Source organism: Pogonomyrmex barbatus, unplaced genomic scaffold, assembly GCF_055798465.1.
Source record: "Pogonomyrmex barbatus isolate J1 unplaced genomic scaffold, ASM5579846v1 scaffold1, whole genome shotgun sequence".
In the NCBI taxonomy this organism is placed as follows: domain Eukaryota; kingdom Metazoa; phylum Arthropoda; class Insecta; order Hymenoptera; family Formicidae; genus Pogonomyrmex; species Pogonomyrmex barbatus.
Genome location: NW_028297098.1, coordinates 5,894,820 through 5,906,902, shown reverse-complemented (window position 1 = coordinate 5,906,902; position 12,083 = coordinate 5,894,820). Strand labels below are relative to the sequence as shown.

General features: G+C 38.0%; 1 protein-coding gene across 6 annotated transcripts; it reads right to left on the bottom strand.

The window, feature by feature from the left end:
- Window positions 1–4,414: 4,414 nt before the first annotated feature.
- On the bottom strand, window positions 4,415–11,700 carry LOC105432401 (uncharacterized). 6 transcript variants are annotated; one of them, XM_025219660.2, is made up of 9 exons: window positions 11,135–11,700; window positions 10,203–10,290; window positions 9,899–10,009; window positions 9,169–9,814; window positions 8,797–8,889; window positions 8,457–8,543; window positions 7,086–7,244; window positions 6,642–6,945; window positions 4,415–6,564 (listed from the first exon to the last, which is right to left on the bottom strand). In XM_025219660.2, the coding sequence occupies exons 2-9, from the start codon at window positions 10,269–10,271 to the stop codon at window positions 6,264–6,266; spliced, it is 1,770 nt and encodes a 589-aa protein (XP_025075445.1). In that variant the 5' UTR covers window positions 10,272–10,290; window positions 11,135–11,700; the 3' UTR covers window positions 4,415–6,263. The 6 variants fall into 6 exon arrangements, with proteins under 6 accessions (XP_025075445.1, XP_088941480.1, XP_088941482.1 ...); XM_089085354.1 differs by having other exon boundaries at window positions 10,566–11,699; XM_089085356.1 differs by lacking the exon at window positions 10,203–10,290 and having other exon boundaries at window positions 10,566–11,699.
- Between the last annotated feature and the right edge of the window lie 383 nt (window positions 11,701–12,083).

Genomic DNA, 12,083 nt, shown 5'->3' with positions numbered 1-12,083 from the left:
CCAGAGCCCGTTGAAAAATGAAAATGTCCATACTGGACATCATTTATTATCACCTAAGGTCTGATATAATCGTGCGCTAGTTTCCTTTATTCGGTACGGTTTGCACGTTATCTAAGCGATAGTCAAATATGATACACGTTACATTCAAAATTATCGTTCTAGGTATATTGACAGCAGACTAATCTAAATGTGACAAAAGTCCCTCCTACAACTTCTTCTTCTCCCTCCCCTCTTCTTCTCACATGTAAAATAGCGTGTACACGAACGAGTTTCTCGGTGACAAACGGCTACCTTGCACTCATGACTTGCAGCGGACTCCTTATTATCCGGAATCTATTTTCAGACTTGGAATATTAATCGTCTGGAAAAATTTCCTAAATCTCGAAAAGGTATGCGGATGAGATATCCTAATTTTTTAAGCGATTATTCAGATTGGTCTTTTGTTTCTCTCTCTCTCAAAAGTATTCTGAAAATAAAATTAACTAAGCTCTAATTAGCTTTTATATCTAAGTTAAACTTCGTCTAAGTTTATTTTATTTTCTACATTTTTTTTGATGCACATTGTACATTAAAATAAGTTCTGAATAATCGCAATAAATATTGTTTTTTAATTCACTTATTTCGATCATATTCTGAAAGAAAAGAGTACGCCAAGTTCCAGTGCATTCGCGAATGACAAGCGGATGATATGGTAAGAAAAATGATGCTTTTCACCTATGAACTGAAAAATCAGTAAGTGGAAAATGCGAATTTTAAAGAAAGAGGCAGAAATAGAAATGGAGCATGATAATGGGACGATTTTAAATTTACATTCCAAGTAACGCATTATACATTCTTTCACGTACATCGACAGTTTTACGCGATATAAAATTGAATTTGAATTTGAATAAATCCAATCCGAGTGAAAGCGGGGATTGAAAAGAAGACGTATCCCGTAAAACTAATGGTAAAAGATATCGACACAGGGTAGTCATAGCGATGGCATTCTAATGAAACTAACAATATGTTTCCTTTCCATATTACTTCGTGAGGATGTGGTATCACGATAGTTCTTTCTATCTTCCTGTTTGCTTTCTGTTTTTTCTTTTTACAATCAATCAATTATTAAAATGCTTCTCGGAGAGGATGAGTTAAGTTAAATCCACACGTGTCGTCGTATTTGCGCGATGACGCGCCGTACATTAGCTTAGAAAATTGCAAACTTCTCTTCCAAAGGCTCCTTAGTCTTCCTTACGTTACGAGAGGCCGTTTAATTTTAATTTACATTTCGTCGCTCACAGGTAACGATATTCGGCATTAGAATATCATCTTTATACTCGTTACGCTTAATCGTACGACATATGAAGAACAGATAATTGATTAGGAACGTGTTTTATTATAAAAAAATCACTACTATAACTATCATACCGATATATTATTACGATATATATACACGCACATATATATACATATATATATATATATATATATATATATATTAATGTGTATAAATATATATATATATATATGTACACATATATATCGTATCCAGCGAGGCGTGACAAATCAATCTGCACATGGTGTGATCTCCTTCATTCGCACATGATGAATTGCGTTAAAATGATCGTTAATTACATCGAATCGAATATATAGGGCAGATGCTACAATTAAAAAAATAGTACGCTTCAGCAAATGGAAATATACAAGTCTGACGTGGGTAAACGCGCGCTCTCTTTAACGCTCTACTCCGCGTAAATACAAAATTATAGTAAGCGCAAAACGTACGACATACTCAGGCCTTTGAGGGTTCCACGCTGGAAGGGTCGGATGTGTGTCCGAAGGAATTTCGGAGATTTTCGAAACGTACTCTTTCGGGAACGCAAGTTTACGTTGTAATTCAGAGAAACATGGCATTCGTGATCACCGCTCCGAAACCTCGACCCTTAACAGTACAAAATTATAGTCATATCCTCGGCGAATCACGAGTTCATCTGATACGCTCTTAAAGATTACACTCGATACGAATGCTTGAGAATAGCGATGAAATGAAATAAATTTTCAAAATCTCTCGGATATGGGTCTTCGTTTCATGGACGTATGTACAACAAAATCGCGAAATCATTAAATCAGAATATACCGAGACTAAGGAAGACGCTTCCAAACAATTTTGATTCCAAACGGAAGCTTTGAATTTTTCGCCTACGAAAAATATCATTTCGGAAAATGGAATTGCTGCGGGAAGACACACCGCTCAAAGTTGCTTTTCTCTTCGCGGATTGCAAGAATCATTCCACCGCCTCGCACAATCCTAATTATGAAGGCGCGAATTAAAAGCTATTGGAAAAATAGATCGTTTGCAAAAAAATATTTTACACGGGTTATGTGACAACGGGTTATGTAACAAAATAATGTAACAATTCTAAGACAAAAGCGCCGTATCTACTGCAGCAATTCTCGACAAGCTACTTAGAATCATTCAGACGCGACTAACAATTTTTAATTACAATTCATACGCTTTGCTCTGGTTATTTCCACAATTCTCAGTTCGTTAAGTAGGAGTTTCTCGACGCAGATATAAGTATACAAAAGTATCTTCGAAAACAGGATTTTGTTTGCGCGCTCGTTAACGCAAAGTATTCGCTCGTGAACAGCTTTAAGAGTATTTGTCTTAAGTTTTGATGAGGACGCTTGTTTAAGCCGTATACTATCGTAAAATTTGACCATCAAATCACAGTTTCGATAGAGTTAGCGATGTAATCAAAATAGAGATTTCCCCCCCTCCCAAAAAAAAATAGGTTTTATGTGAATATTAATTGAAGACATCATGATGAGAGCATTGTTTACATTATCGCTATTAATCGTGTCATGAGAAATTCTTATTAGTTTCTTCCTTTTACATAATTTTATTCCGCGATGATGATTAGAGCCCTCCTATTCGATTTTGAAATATTTTTAATCATATTTTTCACGTTTTGTATTTGTATCTGCGAATGAATGTAGATATAACTGTTCAGCCATCGATGATCGGTCACAGTCAAAATTTCTACAACACAATAAAAATGGAAAGACAAATTTCATATTCATATTATTTACATATTAATATACCACAAACGTAACACGTTCAATATATTTCATACCTGAAGGAGAATTTCCAAGAGTTATTTGAGAAAGAATAAGGAAAGATCGATAAGATAGATCGATGAAATGAGGTAAAAGATTAATATCTACAATGTCAATTTTTATAAAACTATTCAATAAGTTTTTGATTATAAAAGCAAATGACAAACGGAATAAAATAATTTCTTTCGCTAATCGGATAACAGAATCACGAAGATTGGAGGTTCTTTAAAAAATTATTTCTGCGCTTAATTCGACTGTTAAGCGTGTATCATATGATGACACTGCACACTTTCCCCTAATCTTATAAGACGACAGGACATGATTGAAATGTACGAAAATCGCTTTATTGTCATCCTATTACTGTTTTTAACATTATAAATGATTCGCGGGAGAGGATGGATGTGCAACGAAAGAGCAACGAATTTTTCACGTTTTAATAAACGTGTATAAATGTCTACTATTAAAGTTTTTCAAAAAGAATATATACAAGAATAAGTAATTACATTCCGTTAAAATAATTCGATTAATATCAACGAAATTTATTCAGAATTATTTTGAAAATAATCTTGACTTTATATTCGTTGCTCGTGTGAACACTTTGAAAAGAAGCGTGATAACTATAACAGTACTATCCGTGTCTCAAATGATCAAATTATCTGCGTCTACTCTAACAAATATACAGAATACTGACTTTCTTGCTTCAATAAAACTATTTTTTAGAATGGGTTCTCTCTGAATTAAAAGTTTAAAACAAAAAAAAGTGACTGCTGTGCAAAATATACTAAATGTTAGAATCAAAGATTATCTTTTTTTTTCTTTATTCTTTTTTACATGTGATCAGAATAGAGAATTAATGCATCGATTTTGAAACAGATAATCTTTTTTTTCTTGTTTTGCAACATAGAAAGAAAGAACAAAATATGCCGTTCCATGGTAAAATTTACGATGCTGCTTTATGTGCTGACTATGATTCATATTTTAACTTGGATATATCTAATCTGTGATTCTCGATAATTCGATTTTGAGCGCATATATCACTACAAGTTTCTCCATCTTTGACTATGTTTATTCAAGTTTATTTCAGCTTGCTTATGTAATAAAACTATCTGTCATTCTTAATAAACTTTACAAAAAGTATAAACGCACAACATAGAGTAGTGATAAATGAGCTATAAAATTAATTGCTCGTGAGTCACAGCTTAGATAACTCTATTCTAATCCCGAAAAACCAAAAACGAAAATAGGAAATCCAGCATACAGTTTCTAGTCTAATCGAAAATACTGTAACAGGTATTACTATTATATAAAAGTAAAATCATGTAATTGCGTACCTTTATTTTACAAGTTAATTAGTAAAACAAAGAAATATCCCCAATTCCGAATTCCATGTTAAAGTTGAATTTATCGACAATCATGTAAACTGATCGTCTCATAATACTCTCCGTGAACATGATATTAATTTCGTATAAAAAGAATTATTTAGGACACCCTCAAGTCATTCGTGTCTATCTTTTTTGCAATTGATATTACAAAATCTTTCAAAATTATACAAAAGAGAGAGAGTGCCTTATCTGATAACAACTCAGAGTTCGTGAATAAAAATGCAAAAATAATTAAATAATATGTTAAAGAAAATGTTCGTGTTATAAATTATGAAAGTAATTTCAAGAGGGTATCCAAATAATAACTTTGAAAGTGAGATACTGTATAGCACACAAGTCACCAATCTCTCATGAATGTATGGAGCTATCAATGTACAATCTATTCGTTTGGTGATCCTTGATACTTAAAAGTAGCGACGGTGCGGGATCGCTTTAACAAGTGGGGATATAAAAATTAATGTATATATATATATAATATATTTATATGTATGTATAATCTAGCTCGGCTATTTATCATTACAAACTATCAACTATTTATTATTATAATATATTCATATAGTTCGCGGCCTCTTAAAATTATAAAACGGTTTGCCCGTCGATATTTACTATTATTATTGCAGCCCCAACGAGTTATATAGGTATGCCGCACTACTCTTTCGCCGCTTTTTCATCATGATCGTTGTCATCGTCCTAGTGATGCGATGCTTTCTGATCTCGAATGACTGGACGGAAGAGGGCTCGCACAAATCGCGATGTCGTTCCGTTCCACGCTATTCGCAAGTACAAAACTTTTTGCGCGTCATACAAAATTCTCTGCTTGCCGCCTAATGTTCATACGTTCGTGATTTGTCAGATAAATAATTCATGCAGTCGAAATTAAATAAAATATTTTAGATCGTTGTTTCCACAAACATTAAACGTTAAACGATCCTCATGCTGATAACGAGATAAATCAGTAGGGCCGAGGTTTGAGCGTTTCTCAATATATATTTTAAACGAGCTATCAAAAGAAAAAAGAAAAATACTCATCACCTTATACTTGCTTTTCAACATCAAAGTACACGCTGTCGCAATCCTCCGTTGCTACAATCATTCGAAAGTACACTTCGTCGTCGGGCTAATCGCAAAATTTGTCGGAACTATTGCACAATGCCATTCATGAAATCATGAAATATTGGCAAGACGCTTAGCAATTTTGTTCTCGTGGACAAATTAACGATTATTACACATATGTAATAAAGAATGATAGGATTACAATTATAATTTTCGTGTTATTTTAGAAAACTAATATATATGAAACTGCAATACGTTCAATTGTTCTTTCACTTTTCCGAATGGCAAAATATAAAGGTAGACATATTTCTCTATTATTTCGCAAAGAGACTTCGTTGATTTTGGCGGTTAAAAATCGTCCAATTATATCTTATGAATTGAACTTCTGAAGATATATTCCACGAAATTTCTCACTCGCGTAACTTTGCAGAGTCTTTTCGTCCATGTTTTTCGTTTTTTTTTTAAATTTTTAACCATATCTAAATTCAAACTATCGACAGTCATCATAATCTTCCACAGGATTCAAGTGGCCGCACACATACACACACATAAAAGAAAGAGATGCGCTGTTCAGTCACTCATGCAGGATTCACTTGGCTCTTTTAGAGTAAAATCTACATTCTTTAGATCATATCCATGAATTTCGTTTTTCTCGAGATTAATATTAAAAAAGGAAGGTTAAAAAAGTTAACCTCTTTACCAGCTTCTGAAAGGTATTCTCTAGCTGAATCATTTAGGCTCTGGGAAGGCCACCTGACACTTGTAGACCTCGTCGAGTATAACTTGGCCTTGCCCTTGGCTGACGGTGACGGGAGTGGTCGCATTCACGACCACGACCTGACCTTGCTGTGCCTGCTGCGGCGGCTGCTGCTGCTGCGATTGTTGCTGCTGACTACTCGCGTTAGCTTGCTGTGCGTTAGTTGCGTTGTTCGTGTTCTGATTCCGCGCCGTTTGGCCATATTTCTCATGGATCGCACGGTGACGTTTTAGCGCGAAACGATCGGAAAAGCCGATCTCGCATATATCGCACCTGAAAAACGCAAAAATTTCGTATATGTGGAAATATAAATGCGGTTTGATAACTGGATCTTTGAATGTCGAAGTTACCTATGTGGCTTTTCACCAGTGTGAACTTTCGCATGGTTCTTGAGATGCGTGGCTTGATTGAAAGCGGAACCACAGATGTTACACCTATACGGCTTCTCACCGGTGTGAATTCTTCTGTGATTCCAGAGCGTCGAGTGTCTGGCAAACGTTTTTTCGCAAACCTCACACTGATAGGGTCGCTCACCGGAATGAATTCGTTCATGATTCTTCAAGTGCGGGCTTTGCGAAAATTGCATGCCACAAACGTTGCACTTGAATGGCTTTTCACCAGTATGAACTCTTCCATGATTCTTCAGATAGGCAGCTAACGGGAAAAAATAAGAATGAGTATTAGAAAAAAAATTATATAATCATTAATTATATATATATATATATATATATGTGTGTAGAGACGATTGCGAGCCATTGTCTTACGTATCTTATATGATTTAATAGTTTACTTACCCTTTGCAAAGGCTAAACCACAGACATCACATTTAAATGGTTTATCTCCCGAATGGAGTCTTTTATGGGACCAGAGCGAAGAATATCGAGAAAATGTACCATCACAAACGTTACAATGAAATGGTTTTTCCGCTTGATTTTGACTGTTTTGTTTGCCACCTGAAATCGAAAGCATAAACAAGGCTTTAGTTTTCCTCAAAGGGCCAGTTCTACAAAAGTGGTAAGCTCGAAGTTGTTTCGCGAAAAAAATCAACGAATTGATTGTGATAAGTTTGCTTTATAATATTAATGTTTACTCTTTTTGTTCTTATATCAAGAAAAAGAGATATGAAATATGAAATTACGAAATGAATAATAATGATTAAATGTAACGATTATCATATGAAACAATCTGTTCATGCAGGTTGTTATAAAAGTTAGTGCACTAAGAAAATCTGAACGCCACAAGCAATATGAAACTTTGCGGTTTTGTCTTTATTACATAATTCAATCTATGAGTTGAAATGGTGAAATCATCTCCAATGAACTATATCGCGAAATAAAGTGAAAGAATTGTAAATGGTTGAACGGAAATTTAATAATAGTTTATCTTATATAGAAAACATTAAAATTTGATGGTTTAAATTTATAAAACTGTCCCTTAGGGGAGATTTTTATTCTGTGTCATTGTCCTTAAATTTAGATGTCGACAGTTCTACGAAAAAAAAAAAAAAAAAAAAAAAAAAAAAAATAAATAAATAAATATAACAGCAAAACAAAATCATTACAATCACTTTGTGAAATTTGAGATAACAAGAGTATTAAACAATAACAAAATAAAATACAACAAAATAAAATAATAGAAACATGTAAGAAATATTTTATCTACAAAAAAATGCATGCAAGCATAAATGAAGTAACGTTAAATAAAAACGAGTAATATTAAACTCAATGTTCAAGGATATCGATTTAAATTTATTGATTATTTGATTAAACATTTGATGTAATTATTGAAAAAACTCAAAATCTCGTTGAGTATTTTTAATAAATACGTTTGTTAATAATACGTTAATATTGTAATAAAAAAGTTAATTGATTTAAATTGATATTTTTTTAAACATCGAGTTTAGGAGAGCCCATGAAACTTTGTGATCGATGTAAAGTTTTCTCTAATTCATCATATATTTTTACATATATTTTTTATAATAAAATTCTATATTATAAAAATCATCAGCGCGCTATTGATTCAAGCATCAAAACTGTGCAAATATCAAATTCATCGCGGAGAATAAATCTGAACTGTCACCATCCAAGGCAGACACGATATTACTCAGACATACTAGTCGCAAAACAGATTTCATACTCTGTTGACGATAATTATATCCGACTTACTTCCTATGACGATGCGGCCTGTAGCCTTGCAGCCGCCACACTTTGCGAGGGAACTGATTCCGGAATCTAGTTTTTCGTCGTGTTTACCTACCATACATCACCCGATGTACGATCATGATAGCAATGAAAGGTATGAAGGGAAAGAGATGACCAAATATCTGAATAAAATGCTGCTGATAAGGATAAAGTACCGCGCATGCAATCCTTTATAACATTTGTATCAATATAAAAACGAAAACGAGAATTCGAGATTTTAAAATGCTTTATCAGCAACATCTTTTTTATCAACGGTATTAAATTACATCCAGTTAGCAACTGAAAACTAGCAAATGATGCTTACCAATAAAAATAATCCCTGTGCCATTACATTTGTGACACTTAGTAACACTGGTGACTCCCCTTCGTTTTACAGGATGATGACCAGGTTTGATAGCTACACAGATGAATACATATCTCTATTTTGTTCAGCAGTAAATTTTGTATATCCAACTACGGATGATATCGCAGTGAGATATTTTAGCTAAAGCAAAATCCGCAAATAATCGTAAATCTGACATCAATATAAATTAAACAATGGATTATGTAAAGATTTATAATTCCTAATATAAAAAATTTGTAGTAAGATATTTAAACTCTTTTGCATCACCATTAAAATTAATGGTACTGACGATAGACACTGACTACAGTTAAGAATTAATTACTAAGAACATACTCTTTTTAACTTTAGTCGGATGATGTTCGCATGGATCCTCACTGCCACAATCCTCACAAATTTGCACCTTAGGTTTCTGATGCATGTTTGTTTTGTGACTTTTTAACTCCCCCGGTAATGCAAAACACGCTCCACAAACGTCACAGGTATACGGTCGTTCCGGCGTAGTGGCGACAGTCACTGTTGTTGGTGTTTGTACGACGATCTGTTGTGGCTGTTGCTGCAGATTGCTGGGTGTTGTGGAATGAATCCGTTTGTGATGCTGTAGCAAGCTCACATGGCCGAAGACCAATCCACAAATGTCACACTTGAAGGTCGCATTGGTGGCAGCAGCAGCAATGCTCATCTGGTTTAGTAATGTATTATAACCGACAGGTTGAACATCGAAACGGTAACAACCCTTGTCGTCGGTGATTGCACTGATTGTGCTCACCGCGTTTGTTTGAACCTTCTGCAGCATGTTGACATTGTAGTAGAAAGAGGGAGGAAACTCGGCAGTAGTGGTCTGTTGCTGCTGCTGAGACTTGTCCTCCTTTTTGTCTGACGTGACATACATCTGCTGGGTCTGTTGCTGTTGCGACTGTTGACCCTGCGCAGCAGCTTGTTGCTGCTGAATTTGCTGTGGGTCAAACATGGCTGTTTGTTGCTGTAAAAAGATATCATTCGACATAATTAAAGAGGAACTCAAGTCTTGATTTTATATCATTTATTAGAAAAATAACAGACAAACCTGTCTCTGATCTCCGTAACTCGAATTGCTCTGGTCCGTCTGAGTAAAACTGTTAGTCTGTTCCGTTTGAGTAAACATGGAACACTTCAACGGCTGCTCAATCGATTGACTCTGTTGATCAGAAAGACTCGTGAGGATTGTAACATCAGATGTATTAATATAAAAATTGTATTATATCTTAGCGTTTTAAACACAAGTCACATGTCACATACTGAATACTTGAAAATGAGATCAGCATTCGGTCATTGTTCGCAAACATACACGCTCCCTCGCTCGTCTTAAGTTGCTCACGCGCGACGCATACCTGCTGTATTTGATCAGGACGGGTTGCGTTCAACCACACCACGTTGTTGCCATTTGATTCTAGGGCCATTGATGTATTGCCTTTGACCCTGCACAATCAATAGGCGGTCGTTATAAACAGTCGGCTTAAGCGAGAACGTGCGAGGTATGCGAGAAGCGACTGACAAGTTTTTTTTTTTTTTACGATAATGACGAGAAGAGGAACATCCTAGCCGAAAGTATGGCAAAGGTGATGAGAGATGCGTTCAGGCGCGACGGATGGAACGGGGGAAAAAAAGTGCGATGCCAGCTTTGCTAGCGTTTCGCGCGCGCGCGCCAAGAAAAAGACGGAACAGGCGGACGAGCGCGCAATAAACATACTCACGTGCAATAGCCGCGGGGTTAATAGTCCGGCTGCCGAGCGGTAACCGACGATCCTCTAGTTGCCATGACGGCGACGACGACGGCGGCAGCGGCAGTGGCGGCGCAAACTACCGCGCGACGGGCACCACGAAGATGATCTCGCGCGCTTGTCGGATACGCGCGGGCGTGCACGTCGCCGTAGTACACGACGCGGCTCACGTCCAGCATCTACGAGGGATAGCGGTCGGGGAGGAGGGGGGAGCGCACGGTTCTTCCCACCGTGTTGCGTGCCGCGCGCGCGACGCTCTTATCGCGCCGTTGGTGAGCCGCGCGAGAAATCAATGGCGTTCGATTTCGGCGAGCGCTCTGACGGACGCTTCCTCACGGCGGTGACTCCAGACGCTGGGTCGCGTCATCCAAATCGCGCGACGATCGGAGTTCACTCGCTCATCCGGTTCGCCTCGATTCAACACGGCTTGCCTTGGCTCGGCTCGACTCGATTTTGGATTGGTATGGCTTGGCTTGGCTTGGCTGGCCCAACCACGCGCTCGCAAGCTTCAGCACGCGGTCCAAGCGCGCGCGAACAATCACCTTCGGAGTCACACGCTTGTCAACGTCGGCCCGCGCAAATCATGGTCGGCTGCGTAGAGCGGCGCGGTGGCGGTTGCGGCGACTGTGGGTACGAAACGCGCGACCGCCGCCGCTCCTTTCCTCGTTGCGTACGTCGTTTCCTCTCTGTCGCTCCCTTTCACCCGCTCTATCCCGCTTCCTCGTTCGTTCGCTCGCTTGCTCGCACTCCGTCCGCGCCTCGTTCGGCGGCGGCGGCGATCGCGTAAAAACCGTCGAACGCGATGTTACGCGGCTGGATGAAACTTGCGGCGTTGTTCGTGACACAAGCTAGGCCAGGATGCGACGTACCGTACCGTGCGATGCGTTAACGAATGCTCACGGTGGCCATTACGCGCGACGAGGACAACAATGGGCGACACGGAACGCGCGCTGCGTGCCTCCCCTCCCCCGCTCCAGCCCCCCCTTCCCCGCCGTGGTGATGACTCTTTCCGAAGCGTTTACGGGCGCCTGCCGTCGACGCAGCCATTCGCGCTCGTCAAGGTCAACTGCGCGGCGACGCATGCGCGCCGTGACGCATGCGCTGATTGGAGCGTTGGCTGTACGCTGCGAGCGGCACCCGGCGCGATGCTGAACTCACGGAGCGTCTCTTTCACGGCCCGCTCCTTTCTTCCGGTTGCGTCGCATGGCGTTGCGTCGTATCTACTGAGAATGAACTGAGTATACACTTCCGATTTGACGAGATGAAGAAGAGAATGAAAATCGGGAAATCCGCAAGTGGAATGAATAGATTTTTCTTTATTTTCGTAGAGATCATTGATATTGCATGAGACCTTGGATGTACTCCTTTCAACTCTTTCTGCACTCGTAGTTTTACATTCTTTATTTTTTCTTTAAGATGCGCATATGCGATTGTTTTATTTTGATAAGTTTGTTAAATCAGTTGATAATAGAAAGTCGAATAGAAAACAAT

What these genes read in the sequence shown, in the direction of transcription:
- LOC105432401 (XM_025219660.2), bottom strand. Translation starts at nt 10,271, where the DNA reads ATGGCCCTAGAATCAAATGGCAACAACGTGGTGTGGTTGAACGCAACC. An exon ending in CACAGGGATTATTTTTATTG is followed by an intron (nt 8,544 to 8,796) that starts GTAAGCATCATT and finishes GATGTATGGTAG; the next exon opens with GTAAACACGACGAAAAACTA. An exon ending in AGGCCGCATCGTCATAGGAA is followed by an intron (nt 7,245 to 8,456) that starts GTAAGTCGGATA and finishes TTTCGATTTCAG; the next exon opens with GTGGCAAACAAAACAGTCAA.